The sequence below is a fragment of the Phocoena sinus genome, chromosome 9 (assembly GCF_008692025.1).
Source record: "Phocoena sinus isolate mPhoSin1 chromosome 9, mPhoSin1.pri, whole genome shotgun sequence".
Lineage (NCBI taxonomy): Eukaryota > Metazoa > Chordata > Mammalia > Artiodactyla > Phocoenidae > Phocoena > Phocoena sinus.
In genome coordinates, this window is record NC_045771.1 from 41642830 (window position 1) to 41664920 (window position 22091).

Here is a 22091-nt window from a genome sequence, read left to right on the forward strand (position 1 = left end):
TGTCCTAACCCACAGCCCCACACCTCTGCACAGCAGATCCTTGAGGTCAATTATCGTGTCCTTCTCATGTTTGTTTCCATATCTTATTGCCAAATCATATCCAGACATTCAATAAATGTTTGCTTAAAGAACATTGTTTGTTTTGTCAAATAGTACCCAAATACTCCTATTGAAAAAAAAGAAGGCAGCCGGGGGACGTGGGGGGATGTAGTACATACAAACAATAGAGTATTATTCAGCCATAAAAAAGGAGGAAATCCTGTCAGGTGTTACAGCACGGATGAACCTTGAGGACGTTATGCTAAATGAAATAAGTCAGTCACAAAAGGACAAATACTACATGATTCCATTTGTATGAGGTATCAAGAGTAGCCAACTCAACAGAAGCAGAAAGTAGAGCGGTGGATGCCACGGACTGGTAGGAGGGGGGAAAAGGCAGCTGCTGCTCAATGGGTACAGAATTTCACTCATCCAAGATGAAAAACTTCTAGAGATCTGTGGCACTACATTGTGCTTATAGTTAATAATATTGTACACTTAAAAATTTGTTGACGGTAGATCTCATGTTACGTTATTATTTATTACAATAAAGAATTTTAAACTTCTGTGTATCAAAGCATAAGAAAGTGAAAAGACAATGTACAAAACAGGAGAAAATATTTGCAAATCATGTATCTAATAATGGTTTAGTATCTAGAATACATTAAGAACTCTTATAACTCAAAAATAAAAAGACAACTCAATTAAAACATTCCAAACAATCCAACTTAAAAATTGGCAAAAGACTTGAATAGACATTTCTTCAAAGATGATATACTAATAGCCAACAAACACATGAAAAGATGTTCAACATCAATAGTCGTTAGGTAATAATTGTTAGCTTGATGACGATGGTGACAATAATGATGAAGGTGAGGATAAGGACGAAGATTTTAACGGAAATCTCAAGTTGCCATTGTGTCCAGAACCATTTACTGAGGAATGAGTAAAAAGGAATCTGATTCTTTTATTGGAAGCACATTGCTTTGAACCAAAATAAACATAAGCTAAATTACAAAACCAACAATAAGTTATTGAAAGCAGATTTTTTTATTGCTTGTTTTAAAGTTGAATCATTCTGTATCTATAAAGCTTTCCTTATTCTTTAGATACAAGTATGTTTCCAACATTGATAATCCCAAAACTCATGCTATAGCTTAAACCATGCTATGACTAAGTTGTGTCCCCTCCCCATCCCTAACCAAATTCACATGTTGAAGTTCTAACTCCCCATACCACAAAATGTGACTGTATTTGGAGATAGGGTCTTTAAAGAAGTAATTAAGGTTAACTTAGTTCATTAGGATGGGCCCTAATCCAATGTAACTTGTGTCCTCATAGAAGGAGAAGATTTGGACACACATACAGAGAAAGACCATGTGAAGACACATAATACAGCTATCTACAATCTAAAGAGAGAGGGTTTAGAAAAAAATCAACCCTCCCAGTGCCCTGATCTTAGACTTCTAGCCTCCAGAACTGTGAAAAAATAAACTTCTGTTGTATAAGCCAAAAAAAAAAAAACCCTCCAAACCCAAAAATTAGTCATTAGGGAAATGCAAATCAAAACCACAGTGAGGTGCCACTTCATACCCATTATGATGGCTACAATCAAAAATACGGAAAATAACAAGCTTTAGCAAGGAGTGGGGACACTGGAACCGACATTACTGATAGGAATGTCAAACGGTTCAGGAACTATGAGAAACAGTTTGGTGGCTCCTCAAAAAGTTAAACAGAATTAACATATAACCACACAATTCCTCTCCTAGATATATACCCCCAAAGACTGAAAACAGGTATTCAAACAGGTATATGTACGCCCAAGTTTATAGCAGCGTTATTCACAATAGCCAAAAAAGAAACAGACCAAATGTCCATCAACAGATGAGTGGACAAAGTGTAGTGTATAACATAATGCAATAGTACTCAGCCATAGAAAATAATGAAGTACTGATACATGCCATATCATCTACATATACATCCACACATACATATACACACATATAAATTTACCGCCAAAGAACAAAAGTTATCTAAGCAATAATTACCTAGTAGGTTATACATAGAGAAAAATAAAGTTGCTCTATAATGTATATAATATAGAGCCAATCAACAATAATTTTCATCAAATGTTTGTATCATTTTACTTCCAGGCAGATTTCTAAAACTAAGGACCCCATATCAAACACAAGTCTGCATTACAGAGAGGGTAGAAAGCCACTAACATAGACCTAGTAGTGAAAGCCTATGTTGAAATCTATCTGACAAAGACATTTAAGTTCAATATGGAGATGGTCTGGAATGCCCTAAATCCACACCAGATGCAATTACTGTCATGATGTAATGACTCTTCACTCCCAACCATGGCTGATTTGCTAGCTACAGAGACACACACAAAAGTATATCTAAATTCTGCCCATTAAATTACTACAGTGTGCTTGGTCAGGGCGATACACAGAAAGGAGTTTGACTTTCATTACATGCTCAGAGCTCCACTTCCACTTAGGATGTGAAAGGTCACAAAAGACCACCATTTCTACTGCAACAGCAAGAAAACAATGTATAAGCTAAGAATATCTTATTTTCCTTAAAGCTATCTAAGAGTTGTGCAAGCAAAAAAAATTTAATGGACCAAATTCCAGTAAGGAATGTACTCTTCCTGGGTGAGCCAAATCAGCGGTGACCACTTTATTCCCTGGGAGCAAGAACTGACAGAGAAGCATGCTGGCAATGAATTCTGCAGGGAAAAGAAAAAACCAGTGAAGTCTTTAACAGCTAAATGAAGGCTGTCTACCTAGATGAGCATCTCAAAAGAGCCAAGGGTCAGAGCTAGCCCACCCTACCTGCCAATCTCCCCCACTCCCCAGAATTTTGCTGAGTAAATGCTAATGCCACAAGCCAGAGGCAGATCTGGAAACCAAAAAGAAATCTTGTAGACTTTCAGAATTTAGATCTCAAAGTTCTACTGAAAGGAGGCGCCTAACTTCACTCTCAAGGCATTTGAAACAAGAGTTGAACCCAACTAACTAAAGCACTATCTCAGCTCAACTTCTGATTATACTGAGAGACAAGAGGGTGTTATTACCACCTACTTCAGTCTCTACTGTTCTTTTATAACATAACATAACAACATCACATCACATCACATCTAGCCTACAGTTTCAAAGTTTTACAAGACATGAAAAAGCAGGAAAAGGTGGCCTTTAATCAAACGAAAACAAAACAAACCCTGTCAATAGCAGATCCACAGATGATCTAGATGTTAGAATTACAAGACAGAGACATTTATAATTTGTTAAAGAATTTAGAGGAAAACATGGACAAAAATGGGTGAGAAGAGGGAGAATTTCGACAGAGAAATAGAAGCTCTAAAAAAGATCCAAATAGAAATTTTACAATAAAAAAAAAGTTGAAATTGATTCATTGGATGGTCTTTACAGGAAACTGGGGTACATTAGAAAAAAAGATAGATGAACTCAAAGACTGGTAAATAGAAATGATCCAAAATGAAACACAAAGGAAAATTAAAAACAGAAAGAGTGCCATAGACCTGTAGGAACATAGTCAAGAGTCCAACATACATTTAACTGGAGTCCTAGAAAGAAAAGAAAACAGTGCAGAAGAAATACTTGACAAGATAATGGCTGAGAATTTGCCAAAACATATGAAACACATGAACTACAGCTCCGTAAAGGTCATCGAAACTTAGTATGATAAAGAAATAACCCAGTATGACAGAGAAAACCACACCTAGGCAGATTAGGGTCAAACTGTCACAAATCAAAATACTTAAAAATATTAACAGCAGAAAAGGGGAATTCCCCAGCAGTCCAGTGGTTAGGACTCGGCACTTTCACTGCCGGGGGCCCGGGTTTGATCCCTGAACAGGAAACTAAGATCCTGCAAGCCGAGCAGCGAGGGCAACAATATAAAAAAATAAAAATAAAAGCAGAAAAGATAAGAATGATGGCTGACTTCTTATCAGAAACAATCAAAGCCAGAAAACAATAAAATGTCATCTTTAAAGGGGTGGCTGAAAGAAAAAACCTGCCAACCTAGCAATCTATATCCAAGAAGAATATCCTTCAGAAATTAAGACAATGTAAAGAGAGACATCTTTGGATAAACAAAAGTTAGAGAATTCATTTCCAGCAGAAGTATATTACAAAAAATTAAAAAACAAAAAAAACACTTCTTCCTGAGAAGGCAATAATCCTAGATGGAAGCCTGGCTCTACAAGATGGAATGAAGAACATAAGAACCAATAAATATAAATGATAATTCTTTAAAATATATTTTTTAAATTTCTTTTAAAATTGATTAAAAAATAACAGTGCACATTGGGGTTTATAATAAAGGTAGAATTAAAACATAATGGGGTGGGCAAATAGAATTATACTGTTGCAAGGTTCTAACTGTTGTAAGGTACATGAAGAGGAATAATTGTGTTTCAATATAGACTGTAGTAATAGTAATAGGCTAAGGATGCATATTGTAATCCTTAGCAATAACTGAAAAAGAATACAGGGAGGTATAGCTAAAAAGCCAACAGAAAAGATAAAAATGATTACCAAAATACTCAATTAGAAGTAGTCAAGAAAGGAAAAATAAATGACAAAGAACAGATGAGACAAATAAAAAATAAAGAACAAAATAGTAGGACCAGGGTCTGTTAACTTTTCGTGTAATGGCCCAGACAATTAATATTTTAGACCTTGCAGACCATACAGTCTCTGTCACAACTATTCAATCTGCCATTGTAGCATGAAAGCAGCCATAGACAATATATAAATGGTCATGATTGTGTCAAAAACTTTAGTTACAAAAACAGGCTGCTGAACTTTTGTTACTATTATATCAATATCAGTTCATTAATTGTGACAAAAGTAACTTAAAAAAAAAAACAAACAGGCCAAGAGCCAGATTTGCCTGTAGGCTATAAGTATGCTTGCTTTGTGGTAGACTAAACCCAACCATATTAGTATTGCATTAAATATAAATGTACTAAACACTCTAATGAAAAGATAAAAAATTGTTAAACTGACTAACAAAATATGACCATAAAATATGCTTCTGATACACTAATTTGACATATATGGACAGGTTGAGAATAAAGAATGGAAAAAGAGAAAATTCCCTGGCAGTCCAGTGGTTAGGGCTGTGCGCTTCCACTGCAGGGGGCATGGGTTCCCTGGTCGGGGAACTAAGAGCCCGCATGCTACGTGGCACGGCCAGGGGGGAAAAAAAAGAATGGAAAAAGATATACCATACCAACATTAATCATAAGAAAGCTGATGTGACTCTATTAATAACAGACAAAGTAGACCTTAAGATAAAGATGACTACCAGAGAGAAAGTGTTAACAATTCATCAAGAAGATATAATAATCTTAAATATTTATGCACCTAATAGCATAGCTTTAAAATACATGAAGCATAAGTTGACAGAACAAAAACTAAGTGCCTAAAATTGAGACTATGTTGCTCTTACTAGTTGGAAGTTTGAGGGACTGATATTTTCTTCCCAATAAAATCATGCTTTCTGTCTAGCATGAAAATATTCACATAAGAAATATTTTTAAACAAATCATTCTTATCAGTCTATTAATAATGCAGAGACCGCATGTCAAAAGTATCTTTTAAATTATAAAAGCTGCTTAAGTACATGTGATAATTTAAAATGATCCTGAATGTGAATTAAAGATTACAAATATAAGAAAAATTCAATTGGAGAAGTTGTATCATTAGAGTAAAATGGTAACATCCAAATACTTAAAGTCATGTTGACTTCTGGGTCAAGATAGAAAGGGGGATGCTTTAGTCTGTCATTCCTGCTGCCCAGTGAAGAAGAATGACAACCTGTTGGAATAATCTTAGTTCAGTCTAAATTAGAAAATTTTTACTGTAAGATTAGTTTCCAAAAATTTAGTCCTCCAACCTAATAAAGATAAGTTAAACGGGGGATTCTTGGCCAAAAAGTATGGATTTCAAGAGACTAACTCCATAAAATAAACCTTCAACTTTCTGAATTTCAAAGGCATCTATAATGTAGAGTCAAAACATCATACGCCTCATTATTATATTTGTTATAAATTCCCTTGCCGTTTTCTTTTCTATATTGTCAATGTTAAGTTCCTTAGCCTCTCAATGCTAATTAATAGAATTCTACTATTTAGCCTAGCGAACGCTCCTGGTAAGAAGAATCTCAGAAAGATGAGAAGAAAATTTCCCTCTTACTCTACAGCTGTGAAAAGTAGACAATATTCTTGGTTAGAAGCTTGTCCTGAAGTGAACTGAGAATATTCACAGAAGAGTCAATGTTACTACACCCTGTCAAGTGCGGAGACGTGCGAAAATGTATGATCCTATTCTGTTTTCTGTTTAACAAAATGGTCTTTTAAGATTATCAGCACCTCAAAGATTATTGTTAAGAGGTGTAAAATGTACCCTATAATCAGGGTGACTGTATAATTTTTTATACGTCAGGATATTTCTGAGCAAGAATAATTATACCTGTTAATAATTAAACCAGACCAACAGGCATAAACCAGGATAGCTTTGGACACACCAAAACACCTAACCACTCTTCCTACAACCTCAAAATTCTACAGTGCTAATCATTTGTTTTACCTCACAGGTGTTTGCCCTAATACTATTTAAATTGACATCTCCATTTCCTGGAAGGTATAAATATCTATGACATTTCTTTAAGTCAGAAGATGAGTTGGGGGATATGCTTCTCCCTTTATCCATAAAAGTATAGTAAAACCTATGATTATTTTAGATTCTCTATTCAAAGAAAGGATTTGAGAGTGTGACTCATTGAAATTCATAATAATTTAATTCCAGGACGTCAGACTTTACATCCGATATCTCTAAGCTCAAATAAGAAAGCAATCCGTTATTAGTGGTATCCTAAATTTATAGAGCAAACACTGGGTTAACCTCAACAGAAATCTCATTCTGAAGGGGTCTCAGAGATAACCCCGTGACTTATCTTTTTATTGGTCAAGACACCAGTAAAATAAGCAAACGTTCCCTTGCACTGATGGTCTCTGGTAGGATATGGGAGACTTGTTTACTCTCTCAAATTTAATCAAATGGGATTATTATGTGAATATACAAGGTCTTCCATTTTTCCCACCAATTTAAAGAACATCTAAACTTAACTATCTTAAATATTCTCCTACATAACCACAAGGTATTAGAACAAATACTTGCTCCCCCCTGCCACTCAAAAAAGCACATCTATGACAAATTTTTCATCTAAATTATATTGTATTTGACTCAGGAAGAGACTTTACAGTATTGGACACAACCAGTAAACTGATTTGATTTTACACTCAGATCAGGTGGCTGGATATTTAAGTTATAATTTCAAAAAAATTTTTAAGAGAATGGACATGTAATTTATTTTTAATTTGTGTGACATTTTAAATTAAAATGGCAGTGAAAAAAATTTTTAAAGAGCAATCAGTCTATATTTAACATATGTCATTGAAATCTCTTTCATTTTACAGATTCATGAAATCTCTTACATATATAGAAATTGGCTATGGGACAACACCGAGTAAGGAATACAGTTCACAGAACCCCAGTCCTTATGTTTACCTAATTTGCAAATGTTGTTTTAAGAATTTAAAATACGACCTCTCTGGTGGTGCAGTGGTTAAGAATCCACCTCTCCATGCAGGGGACACGGGTTCGATCCCTGATCTGGGAAGATCCCACATGCTGCGGAGCAACTAAGCCCACGCGCCACAACTACTGAGCCTGCGCTCTAGAGCCCGCGAGCCACAACTACTGAGCCCACACCCTGCAACTACTGAATCCTGCGTGCCTGGAGCCCATGCTCCGCAACAAGAGAAGCCACCACGAGAAGCCCATGTACCGCAATGAAGAGTAGCCACCACTTGCTGCAACTAGGTAAAGCCTGCATGCAGCAACGAAGACACAATGCAGCCAAAAAGAAAAATTAAAAAGAAAAAAAAGAATCTAAAATGAAACAAAAAGTACTACCAGCATTTTGCAAATTAGCATATCTATATACCCACAAGATGCTTGTGATTGATCTTCACAAAGATATTAAAAATCCTAAAAAAAATTTCTAAAATATATGCATATATTTAGTATAATTTTAGCATTAAATTAATTTTAAAATTAATAAACAGAGCATCAACTACATAGCAACATATCTATTAGCCAATTAAGACCACAGAAGTTTTCTACTTTTACTTAAAACATTACCAATAGTTCTTTCAATAAAGAGGAGGTCAACAATACTGAATAAATTTTAGTTTAGACATAGTTATTAATTTGGCATTTGGTACCCGGAAAAATCAATGCTGAAGTGACTATAGAATCTTAAAGAATTATAACATGAAAAAAGAATATAAAAGCCCAAATACCAAACAGGCATGAAAAAAACTAGAGAACTTTTAAAGAAAGCTTTAAAGAATTATGAGATAAAGAAAAAGATGCCCATCTACAAGGATCTAAAGAAAGAATAATTTACATAATGTCCTTAATTATTCAAAATAACCAAGAAGACATGAGAGTGGTTAGTAAAACAAATACATAAGGGCCAAAAATTAAGGACTAATTTTTAAGCTCATTAGTTTCAAGCAAAGAAAATATGGCAACCTTTTCCTGGAACATATAGCCCAGTAGCTCTCGCTCTTTAACATCATAATTTATCTAAAACAAACAGAATAAAAGACAAAGAGAAAAAAAGACCCAGAATCACTCAATTTGTTAAACTAGCTGAATTACTAAATTAAAAGTTACATGAATTTTTTTAAACATCGTTATATTCTAACTACAGAAATCTCTTATAATATTTTTAAATAGTCTGTATTATACAGCAGAAGCCAACACTAGGACTAAAGTTTGCCTCTACTTCTCTTACTACTTAAAATGGTCTCGTTAGCTATTAAATATTTAGTCTTTACAGTGTGGTGAAAAAGCACTCAATATGGTAGTGACACTACACAGATCTGAACTATGAAGTCTTAAACTTGGAGAGGAAAGTACGGGAAGGAAATCCCTTAGATTCATGAATACTTTTCCAAGAAATTAATCTATCTTTCCCTATCTTGTCAAAACTAAATCCAAAAAATGTTAGTCATTTCAAAATATTGGTTTCAAATGGGCAAGAAACTATGTTTAAAACTGTAAGCTTAACATCTATATGCAAGAAGCAATACTTTCTTAGTCAGAATTGACATTTAGAATAAACCAGTATATGCTGCTTTGAAGACTTAACTATTAAGATACAGGGGAGAAATACTTCCAACATCAAAAAACATATCATGCAGCTAAACCCATGTCTAATTAAAATGTACAATTCTAAGAACATACATATTCAGCCAAAGATTTCAAATACTTGAAAGTAATGGGACATTTTCATGGACCTAATTTTTCTATAAATAAATAAATAAATTTGGATTACCTTGTCCAGAGCAAATTTTGTGTTTCCTACTGAAGATAATGACAGCATGTAAGATCCAACAAGGGCAAAGTTGCTGGTACGCACAGCATTAAGACTGGCCATAACTAAAGAAAAAGGAAATGAAGTTTAGTTCAGAGTGACTTTGGTAAGTATAAATAACAATTCCTCACCCCACTCTAACAGAATGAAATTAACCTGCCACAGAAGAAAATGCTTCATTTTCCTCTATCTCTAAATATGGAGGTGGGGCAGGGTGGGGGGAATAAAACATCAACACATTTCCTAATGAAAGAAAACTGTTAAGTATTTATATTTAATGTAAGTGAGGTACAGGCGCATCTTAACGTTTGCGACAGATGTGTTTTTAAAGATAGAGAACCTAAAAATGTGTGCGTAAAAAGCAATTTTCCTATCAGAGATATGAAAACCTTCACTGCTGTAGTCTAAGATGACATAATGAGCAGCAGGACTTTATCAGCACGGTTCTTCTTAGTTATTCTCTTGTGCCAAGAAACAGAGACCAAAAGTCCAAAGGTGAGTGAAACCAGCTCAGTCCTAATCCCCTTTGGAAAATTTAGGCCTAACGTCACTCTGGAAAAGTCTTCTCTGGCCTACTGGCACTCCAGTTTCCAGTGAACTAGAAAGATACTTTTCTGACATGATGCGATGCCAGTCATGATCAGTAAAGTTAAAACAGGGGAGCTCCTCAGTGTGGATAGCACAAAACAAATCTACAGACCAAGAGAAGATAGGGTGAAGAGTAATGCTACCTGCTGCAGTTGTCAAGTGAATAGGTATCCTATGTGTACTGCCTGCTAGAGCCTGAGCAATGTGCTGTTTGGTGGCCCGTGGTGGTTTCAGACAGCAGGTTATTCTCGCCAGTAATCTTATATGTTACTACCATACAGAAAATATTCAAAGGAGAGTAAGGTAAACACTCATAAATCAAGACGGCTATATGTATAAGTATGCAATTGCTTATATCCTAACGTTTCAAATAGTTCAAGATTCACTCACCTGAAGAATGAAGGGTGCTTTTCTAAAAAAAAGGTGTGAAGAAGGACATAAGTTATTTTCTTTATTTGATACAAAGATTTAAATATTAAGTACAAACACCACAAGGACTATATTTCAGAAAACGTTATTTTTTCCTTTTAGGATATTTTAAAGATTCCCAAAGCACTTAGGGTTTAGAAATGGTTAACCAATTTCCAATCATATGTGTAAGATGAAGATTTCTCAAGGAACTTCAACTTTCAAAAAAGTCTACTTACTGTGGTTACAGATGTGAGAAGTCGCTTAGGAGTAATAGCCTGGAAGAAAAGATAACTTAGTATATTTCCTATTAAACATTATGATTAAAACTAACCAAACTTGAGATTCTCCCACACAGAAAATAACTCTTAAATATCAATACATTATACTTGAGTCTTTTATTCCAGCTTTACCCATACTGTTATTCCTTTTTTGTTAAAGCTAAATAAAATTCTTTTAAATGATGATTTAGACAAAGAACAAAAGAGCAAAGGCTAGGAAGGACAGAAACAAAGCTGTTTCTATTCCTCATGCCTACAGTGACCGCATCATTCTTAAGCCTGGTTCAGAGGAGCTAGTAAGACAAGAGTTCAGAGGAAAGGCCTGAGAAAAGTTTAAAGAGATAATAATAGTTGTCAAGCAGATATGGAGAAAACAGAATTGTCTAGCCTGAGTAATATTGGTAGCTTATACTTAGGGTCATGGTCACTCACTGCAAGTTTACTCTCAGTATTCATACCTATACCTATTATGTGCAGTAACTAGAAATTTAAGGCATAAAAATGACCCAAAAGCTTGATAATTATTAAAAATTATACATAATTTTAAACAGATATTATATCTCCTATTTCTGATTATATTTCTACTGGGTTTCTTTCATTCTCACCTTTGACTTGTATGCTTTTTTCTTCTTATCAGGGCCTGAGGGATCTTTCGTTTGTACCTACACACAAATCCAAAGCATAAGTAACTTAAAATCTGATGTCTTTAAGAAAAATACACTATTAGTTACTTTAGAAAGCTTTAACTGCTTACCAAGCTGTAAACTTCAATATTTATTTCAAAGTCATTTGACACATCCCGCCTGAAAAAATAAAAATATCAAATTATGCCATTAAAAATTATGCCACAAATACTGTTACAATGCTGAGAGTAAAGGAATTCACTGTGTTTTAAAACTAAAGACAATAGTTACAAACTATTAAAGAATATAAAAACTGGTAAGAACAGTCTATTTTTCCCTATAATACAGGTCAAACATTTTCTTCAGCATTTTACAACTCAAGATCTTAAATAATAAAAGTAGTTTTTCTTCCAAACTAGATTTTGACTCTAGTTTCAAAATAAATCTCTGACACTACATATAAATGTCTTTCACTGAGACTTAATGTTAAGTACATTAAGAGATTTAAAGTATATATTAAAAAATTGTTGTCCTGATTTTGCATGTGTGTGTGTGTGTAGTAAATACATATGTTAAAACACTTCAAATACCTACAGTCACATGGAAGAAACATGCTACTCAATGGAAGAAAAGATCGGAAGCATAAAAGAGTTAAACCAACAAATTGAAAAATGAGTTATTTGTCCATATAAAAACAATAAGCATACTGCATTTCAAAGATTATAAATTCTACCTGGATGCTTAGACTGTATTAACTCTATTAAAAAAGAAAAGTATGTTTGAACCATCAAAAGCCTAATTTACTTACAAAGTAAATGTAGTAGTGAATGTTAGAGCATCGCCATTAAGAGAATTTGAGGTACTTGCTAATGGTGTGGCTACCATATTTTCAGCTCCTGCTTTTAGTATAATTAAGAAATAGTAATTTGCTGCATCTGTAAGAAATAATCACATTACCTAATAAGCACAAGCAAAATCAGATTTAGCTAATCAGCATTCTGGAAGACCAAATGAATAAAGTAATACTGTAACTGATTTACATAAAATTCATTTTAAATTTTCTAAAGTCAACTTTTCAGACACAAAAAGACGTAAGCAGACAGACATGTTCCTGGAACAGCATCATCAAGGTCTCTTCATTTTAAGTGAATTGAAATAACTTCGCTACACATTCCTCAGTTTCTGCTGACTTCAAATTTTACCTGTTGACCCGAAATTCTTCAGCTAATAGTATACATCTCAAAAGGGTAAATTCTGGTTTGTTATTTCAAGACTGAGATTAAAATACTATATTTCTGTGAAAGTTACCATCCTGCCCTATTTTTCAGATACTGGTGCCATAACCTCCTTTACCCACTTTGTTTAAATATGATTTTAAGTAGAATACATAGCTTAGAAAAGTTTATTTATTCATTCTAGAGGAATAAAGGGAATAAAATTTGAATAGAAGTATCTACACTGTGATGCTCTTCACTCCCACAACCAGTAATTCAGGATTCAAAGAACAAATTTACATGACGGAGTGAATTTTAAATAGAATAGAGTAAGTAAAATAAGTTCTTTTAGATGCCCAATACTTTCCACAATAAAATTAATGCAAGTCAAATGGTCTGTTTTATCAGAATAACTCATCTTAGTAATTTATTTTATGTTCAATATTATGTTTAACAAGCCTTACTTTCAGTTAGACCTATGTCTGTTATTGCATGGATCAGTAAGAACATATATGAAATTTTCCTTGGTTATTTTTATACACACATCTACATAAAAGGAACTAAAGGCCCGAGATACAAGCCTTGTGTCTTCATGCATGCTCTACTTGTTCCCATTTGCACAATTCCAATCTAGGTGAAATTCATAATTTAACATATGATCTAGAAGTGAGTAAATAAAAATTACCATACCTGGTTTCTGAACTGTACTGCAGACAAAATCTGCTTTTAGAGGCAAGCGGATTTCTGACAAAGTAATTGATCCTTTGGAAGGGACAAATTCACTTTGGGATATGGGACCAGCCTTATTCTTCCTCTGAGGCCCTTCATTCTTCAACTTATTCAACTCATCAATCAAAAGTGCTCTCTTCTCAGCTATGTAGAAATATGCAAGTTAATATTTCAAATATTAAAACTGCAATCGTTTCTAAATTAAACCAATTCAAGAAAATGCACTCATGTGGCAATTGTATACAACACCAAAGACAAAATCAGTAACTCTTCCTTCATATAAATAGATGGTAGGTAGTTAGGTAAAACCTTGATTGCTCAATCTGTTCACAAAATCCTTGTAATTTAATACTTCAACTTTTGGTCAGTTTTCTTGCATGGTTAATCTCTCCATCCTAACATGCCCTGTCATCCATCACCACACAACAAAATTCACACACTTATTTTTAGCTATACATATATAGACAGGTACAGAGACAGAGCATGTATGTGTGTGTGCATAAACAGTATGTATGTGTGTGAGTTCATGTATTCATTCTTAGCATACTCTTTACACTTCATTTCTTCAAATGCATTCCAGGTTCTTTCACCTTTTCATGCAAACTACACCTTATTTTACATGTAGTCTTTTCACAAACCTTGTAAGAAACAAAAAATAGATCAGCTGAAACAGATTATCAAAAAAGCCCTTTCTCTAAAATTAGAAATTTCTGAGTATACTAGACAAAATGAGTTTTTCCTGGTTTGAAATTGTGTTGGAATTGTTTCAGGTGTATCACACATACTTGCAATTAGAAGAAGTCTTTCTGCTTCAGCTTCTTCCAGTGACCCTTTTCCATGGTCTTCATCAACACAACAGTTAAGAGCCTGGCTAGCCTGATAGATCACTGTCTGCTGCAAATTTATTTCATTATTGAGTTCCTAGTGAAACCAATGAAAGGAGGAAAAAAACTCACATTTTTAATCACCATTTTCACTTTATTTAAACTTTAATTATAATTTATCCAATTGGGTAATTTCCAAAATCTCCAGAGAGGGAGGTTACGGTTTCGGTTACGTTTCCATTGTTTCCTTTTCATTCAAAGGTTACGGTTTCATTGTTCAAGTTTCTAGACTATGCACCAAAAAGAGAGGACTTTTCTCAAACTGAATTCAGGAGTAAGCTCCTGAGCTCCCACATGTCACACACTGTCCTAGTCACTCAGGATACAGAGATGAATAAGGCTGGGCTCTTGTCCTCAAGGAGCTCACCATCTCGCGCTGTCAACCTTCCAAATCCCCTTTCCACAGTACATACCTGCATTTTCTGCTTGATGTTAACCTGACAAGGAAAGCCATTCTTTTTTTCATTCAATTTTGAAGTAACATCTTCCTTCCGAACAATCACCTGCTTTATTGAAGGACGGTCTGTTTCTTTGACTCTTTGAGATCTGTATGCATCAATGCTTCAGGAAATAAGTTATACTCTATCAGAAATCCAGCAACACACTAAGCACTACCCTTTGTTGAACATATCAGCAGAATACTGATATTGCAACATATCAGTAGAACACTTCACTAGAATGGAAAATGCCATTGGGTGAAAGAGAGTCTTCCCAAAGCTATTTCAAAGTTTTATAAAGATTAATACTAATAACACTATAATTATAAATAACAAAACTTGTTAGGTCAATCTAAACCATGACCCTTAGTGAGTGAATGCCTTCTAAGATGTTCTCACCTGTAAGGAAGATCATGACCTTCATGACCTATACTATCACCAGACTCAGCTCGAGGGACACGGGTTCTTTGGAATTTTCCTGGCTTTGGACTTTCATCACTTATGCTGGTGTCTTTCAACTCCCAGCTAGGCGAAGAAACTAAATTCTGCAGGAAGGTACATCAGATATTAGATTTTATGGATGACATTGATTCTAAATGAGAAATCTGAGGAATTGAATGACTTTATTACTAGAAAACAAACATCCAATAAGTTGACCGATTCATCATAAAAACAAGGCAAACTTCAATAAGTTCCTAAAATGTATATGAATAAAAGTTCAAAGACAGCTGAAGCCTACACTTGTAACTCTTTTTAAAAAATATTTCTAATTGAATCAATCTCCAGAAAAAGGTGCAGCTATTCAATTTAGGGTGATAGCTTATAACAGTAGAGTTAGCTCTCAATAAATGTTAGTTATCTATCTGGTGCTAAATACTAATATACTAATATGACCTAATATGCACTTTACCCCCATGATGTAGGTACTATTTTTAACCTAATTTAACATTTAACTGTGGCAAAGAGGTTAAATAACCTGACCCATAAACATCGCTTAATGGCAGAGCCAGGATTTGAGCCCAAATGTCTGGCCTTTTAAGCCATGTTACAGTTTGGATTTCATCTAAGGCCAAAAACAAACCACTGAAGAGTTTTAAGCTCTTTTTTAAGAGAATTAACATCAAGTTTGCAAAATACCCCTGGCTACAGAGTGCCAAATCCCCATGCACCAACTAAAACAAAAAGGGACCCCAATTCTACTTAGTTTCTTTATGTGCTGGGCCTGTTTACATTTAGTCCTTTCTTACCTCTGGACTTACCACACCAACTGTCTGTGCTAATGGAGCAAGTAAAGACATCGAGGAGATATTCAGTGCATCTTCCTGTTCGCTGCTTTCTGCATCGGCATTATCCGTCTCCTCCTGGCTCTTTTCCACATCTAGTTCACCTTCCTCTAGGACATCACTGAAGATGTCATTAATTACTTTTGAACTGTTGATATCATCATCATCATCCACACTCATCTCAATTTCACGTACCACCTCTGAAAAGCATTCCAACAGGTAAATACTGTGATTCAGACCTTTAAGAATTAAACGGATAACAGAGAAGACCTAACATTCATATGCTTACTCAATAAACAGGAAGAAAAAGGCCTATGAAAAAGTACCTCCTAAACAAACAAAACAAAAAGAAATAGAATACTACTAATATGAAGTTCCAATAACATTTTCTAAGTAATAAAGGTGGGAATGATCCAAAGCTGATTCAATTCTTTGGGTTTAAGAAAGAATATTAAAAACCCAGACTGCAAGATAATAGCCAAAAGCTTCAGATTTACAAAAAATATTTTTTCAAATAATTCTTTTTCTATTGTTGGGAACTGCCCTTTCACATTGCAGTCAATAATAGGAAAATATTAACATCACTTAGGGCAGGGGTCACAAATAAACTTCAAGGGCCACTGATTCCTCTAACCATACATGCAGAGTGTGGAAGGGCAGCACATTTCCTTTCCCTTTGAAAGTGAGTGATAGCCTTAATCAGATTTTCACAGGAGCCTGGGACCTAAAGATAACTGTTAACAGTACTATACTTTGTGAAAGCTAGAGTATTTCCTAGTGGAAATACTAGAATTTTATAAAATCATATTTTGAAATATAGAACACTGCATATTTGAATATGAGAATACTAATTCTCCCAGCGTGTCCAGAGTTAATAAGAGACAAGGAATGAAAACAATGAAAACCAACCAGTCAGCTGTTCAACCTTTGGGTCTGATGTTACTTTTAAGGACTTTTCCTCTTCTAAAAACAATGTTATTTTCAAAGGGCTAGACTTCGTCATTTCACATTCAGTAAAACCTAAAAAAATTTTAGGAAAAACCATATGAATATGTCTATAAAAACTTAGAGTTTTTCAATTAAGGAATCTTACATATCTTGTTTTCTGATTATAAAGCTATGCATTTCAAATCCAGAAATGCATAAAGTAGAGAATCCCCCAAAGCACCTGTCTTCTCTTAACTTTCCCATCTCTCTCTTCTTCCCTAGAAGAGAAAGGGGACACTAATATTACCAGGTTATTGTTTGTTCTTCCAGTTTTCCCTCTATGTATACATATGTATATATCCTTTTTAAAAGTTTTCCCATTATTTTATCTTATTTTATTTTATTTTTTAAACATCTTTGTTGGAATATAATTGCTTTACAATGTTTTGTTAGTTTCTGCTGTATAACAAAGTGAATCAGCTATACGTATACATACATCCCCATATCCTCTCCTTCTGGCGTCTCCCTCCAACCCTCCCTATCCCAGCCGTCTAGGTGGTCACAAAGCACCAAGCTGATCTCCTTATGCTATGCGCTGCTTCCCACTAGCTATCTATTTTACATTTGGTAGTGTATATATGTCCATGCCACTCTCTCACTTTGTCCCAGCTCACCCTTCCCCCTCCCCGTGTCCTCAAGTCCATTCTCTACATCTGCATCTTTATTCCTGTCCTGCCCCTAGGTTCATCAGAACCACTTTTTTTTCTCTTTTAGACTCCATATATATGTGTTAGCATATGGTATTTGTTTTTCTCTTTCTGACTTACTTCACTCTGTATGACAGACTCTAGGTCCATCCACCTCACTACAAATAACTCAATTTCATTTCTTTTTATGGCTGAGTAATATTCCATTGTATATATGTGCCACATCTTCTTCATCCATTCATCTGTTTGATGGACACTTAGGTTGCTTCCATGTCCTGGCTATTGTAAATAGTGTGATCATACTATACATGCTCTTCTGCATTTTGTTTTGCGCTTTTTAAAAAGTGTCAATAAAAACACTTAACTAGCAATAGAAAAACACTACTTCAACATAATAAAGACATATATGAGAATCCCACAGCTAACATTATACTTAATGGTAAAAGATTGAAAGCTTTTCCTCTAAGATCAGGAAAAAGACAAGCTAGAGATAAGCCCACTCTCACCATTTCTAGTCAACATAGCTTTTTAAAAGTCCTAGCTAGAGCAATAGGCAAGAAAAAGAAATTAAAAGAATCCAAATTTTAAAAGAAGTAAAATTATCTCTGTTCACAGATAACATGATCTTATATACAGAAACCTCTAAAGATTCCACACACACAAAAACTTTTAGAATAATATACAAATTCAGCAAAGATGCAGAATACAAAATCAACATAAAACAACCAGTTGCATTTCTATATACTAACAATGAACAATCTGAAGAGCAAATTAAGAAAACAATTCCATTTACAATAGCATCAAAGAGAATAAAATACTTAGGAATAAACCTAACCAAGGAGGTGATAGACTTGTATACTGAAAAGTACAAAATATTGCTGAAAGACATTAAAAAACACACAAATAGATGGAAAGACATCCCATGTTCATGGACTGGAAGACTTAATATTGTTAAGATGTCAATACTACCCAAAGCAATCTACAGATTCAATGCAATTCTTATCAAAATCCCAACAGCACTTTTTGGAGAAATAGAAAGTCTGTCCTAAAATTCATATGGAACTTCAAGAGACCCTGAATATCCAAAACAATTTTGAAAGAGAACAAAGTTAGAAGACTGACATTTCCTGATTTCAAAACATATTACAAAGCTATAATAATCAATATAGTATGATACTAGCATAAAGATAGACATATAGACCAATGGAAAAGAAGAGAGAGCCCAGAAATAAAACTTCACATAAATGGTCAAATGATCTTTAACAAGGCTGCCACGATAATTCAATGGGGAAAGGGCAAATGATGTTGGGAAAACTGGATATTTACATGCAAAGAATTAAGTTGGACCTTTATCTGATGCCATATCCAAAAATCAACTCAAAATGGATTAAAGACATAATGTAAGACTCAAAACTATAAAACTCCCAGAAGAAAACATAGAGAGAAAGAAAGCTTCATGACATTGGATTTGGTGATGATTTCCTGGGTATAACACAAAGCAGGCAACAAAAGCAAAATTAGACAAATGGGACAACATCAAACTTAAAAACTTTTGTGGGAGCGGGGGCAAGGTAGGAGTAGGGGATTAAGAGGTACAAACCACTATGTATAAAATAAGTAAGTTTCAAGGATATACTGTCCAGCACATGGAAAATATTTTATGATAACTAAAATGGAGTATAATCTATAAAAATGTTTAATCATTATGTTGTACACCTAAAACTAATATAATATTGTCAACCAACTACACCTCAATTTAAAAAAAAAAGTTTTGTGTATCAACCTACTGAATGTGAGAAAATATTTGCAAATCATATATTTGACAAGGGGTTAATATTCAGAATATAAGAACTCCTACAACTCAGTAACAAAAAATCAACCTAATTTAAAAATGGGCAAAGGACATGAACAGATGCTTCTCCAAAGATGATATACAAATGGCCAACAAGCATGCAAAAAGATGCTCAACATTTCCAATCATAGGAGAAATGCAAATCAAAATCACAATGAGCTAATAACTCATACCTATTAGGATAGCTACTGTCAAGAAAACAAAAAATAACAAGTGTTGATGAGGGTGTGGAGAAATTAGAATGCTTGTGCACTGTTGGTGAGACTGTAAATAGTGTGACCACTATGGAAACCAGCATAATAGTTCCTCAAAATATTAAAAATAGAACTACTGCATGATCAAGCAATCCCACTTCTGGGTATACAGCCAAAAGAATTGAAAGCAGGGTCTCGAAGAGATATTTGCATACCCATGTTCATAATAGCACTATCCACAATGGCCAAGAGGTGGAAGCAACCCACATGTCCATCAGTGGATAAACAAAATATGGTATAGCTACACAATAAAATATTATTCAGCCTTAAAAAGGAAGGCAGTCCTGTCACACATTTGACATGTGACATGTCAACATGGATGAAACCTGGGACGTTATGCTAAATTAAATATGCTAGCCACAAAAAGACAAATACTGTATTATCGCACTTATATGAGGTATCTAATCTATATGAGGTAGTCAAATTCGTAGAAACAGAATGTAGAATGCTGGTGACCAGAGGCTCAGGAGAGGGAAAAGGGGAGTTGTTGTTTAATGGGTATAGAGTTTCAGTTTTGCCAAATGAAAGTTCCAGAGATCTGTTCCTCAACAGTGTGAATATACTTAACACTACTGAACTGTACACTTAAAAATTGTTAAGATGGGGCTTCCCTGGTGGCGCAGTGGTTGAGGGTACGCCTGCCGATGCAGGGGACGCGGGTTCGTGCCCCGGTCCAGGAAGATCCCACGTGCCGCGGAGCGGCTAGGCCCGTGAACCATTGCCGCTGAGCCTGTGCGTCCAGAGCCTGGGCTCCGCAACGGGAGAGGCCGCAACAGTGAGAGGCCCGCGTACCACACACACAAAAAAATTGTTACGATGGCGAATTTCAGTAATATGTTTTTTTACCACTACTGTTTTTTTTAATTTAACTGCCTACGATATATTAAATGTCATTACATACAAAGCTACCTTATTCATTTTAAGCAGCTACATAATACTTGATTACATGGATTTAGCACAATTTATTTAGTCTTCTACTGATCTGCATTTAGGTCATTTAAATCTTATTACTATTACAAATGGTGCTACAATTAATATATTTGTACATACACCTGTGCACACTAGTTCTAAGAATTCAACTTACAGAAACACTTGCAGAGCACACACACTTTACAATTCAATAGATATTACTGAATTTTTCTCCAAAAAATACTTATAGTAATTTACACTCTCATCAAGTGTATGCGTTCTCACTCTGGAAAGATAACTAAGGAAGAAGGATATTGCATGGCTAGAAATGAGAAGGTAAGTGGAAATGAAGAAATGAATCTCTCTTTTTACACTAAAACAGCATTTCTGCTTTCCAATCCAATTTCCAAAACTATGGTTGACTGAAATCTACATTTTAAGTGAAGTAGAAATAGAAAACGCTTACCCGTAGGTTCTATACTAGAAGGTTGTGCTGGTGTCTGATTTTCTGTCACCTTTTCTGTTACTGGAAGTGATGGGGTATTTGGACCAACTTGTTTTCTGAGGGGAGTGTTCTGACAGTGAATTTCCTGCAAAAAGCAAATGAAGAGATAAACTTTACCTCTCAAAACTATAAATTTTGTCTTTTTACATGTCATTAAATGAAACAAGTAAGAGTCATTGTTCTATATAAGCTTCCTCAGAACAAAACAGATAATGAATGTGAAAGGGTCCAGCCATGTTTAGAACACAAAAGGCCTCGGTGCTAGTTCATATTCTTGGTAATTAATAGTAAGCAAAATCTTTTTTAGAGACCAGTAGGCAAGAGAGAATGAAAATCCACATCAGAGTTCAGCTTTAGATAAACCAATTCAGGTGAAAGCCACATATTGGGAAAAAATAATTGTCTCCTCAGAAAGAACAAAACAAATACAAGCAAAACCACACGCCACTTCCTCAACCCTTTCTAGCCACCACCTCCTTGCTCCCTTCCCTTTAGAACCAAACTTCTGAGGACTGCCTATACTCCTGGACTCTGCTCTTCACCCACTACTACCTGCATGCTACCCTCACCACTTCATTAAAAGGCTCTGCCAAGTCACAACAAGCTCCTTATTTCAAAACCCAGTGGTCTCAGTCCAGCCTACGTCTGACAACAAACACTTGGCAATACCAACCACTCCTCCCTTCTGAAAGGCTCTTTCTTCCCTTGACTTCAGTTACGCCATACTCAACTGCTTTTCCCTCCCATCTTTTAGGCTGCTCTTTCTGTGGGTACCACAGATGAGTTCTGAGGTGGGGAGACCCCTGAACTCCCCATTACTGTGTTCAGAATTTTCTTTACATGTATATGTGCAACTGTCTGGGGAGGGATTCCACAGGTTTACCAGGAATCATTTAACAAAAAAATCATTTAAGAATGGTTGCTTTTTATCTTCCAGAGATGTAGAAGGAAAACCATGA

The 22091-nt window shown here is 34.9% G+C and overlaps 1 protein-coding gene across 12 annotated transcripts in view; it reads right to left on the minus strand.

Annotated features, from left to right (window-relative positions):
• The window catches only part of ANLN (anillin actin binding protein), a 63163-nt gene that overhangs the window by 12737 nt on the left and 28335 nt on the right, over window positions 1-22091 (minus strand). For 2 of the 12 annotated variants that reach the window (XM_032642238.1, XM_032642245.1), the window contains exons 8-20: window positions 21094-21217; window positions 16888-16998; window positions 15943-16178; window positions 15095-15240; window positions 14672-14819; window positions 14160-14295; window positions 13336-13518; window positions 12240-12366; window positions 11563-11611; window positions 11414-11470; window positions 10767-10805; window positions 10510-10531; window positions 9493-9596 (exon numbers count right to left, since the gene is read on the minus strand). In XM_032642238.1, the coding sequence (XP_032498129.1) occupies window positions 9493-9596; window positions 10510-10531; window positions 10767-10805; window positions 11414-11470; window positions 11563-11611; window positions 12240-12366; window positions 13336-13518; window positions 14160-14295; window positions 14672-14819; window positions 15095-15240; window positions 15943-16178; window positions 16888-16998; window positions 21094-21217 (1482 nt within the window). Of the gene's footprint in view, window positions 1-8684; window positions 8739-9492; window positions 9597-10509; window positions 10532-10762; window positions 10806-11413; window positions 11471-11562; window positions 11612-12239; window positions 12367-13335; window positions 13519-14159; window positions 14296-14671; window positions 14820-15094; window positions 15241-15942; window positions 16218-16887; window positions 16999-21093; window positions 21218-22091 lie in introns of all 12 variants that reach the window. The other 10 variants (XM_032642235.1, XM_032642234.1, XM_032642237.1 and 7 more) reach the window with 10 other exon arrangements.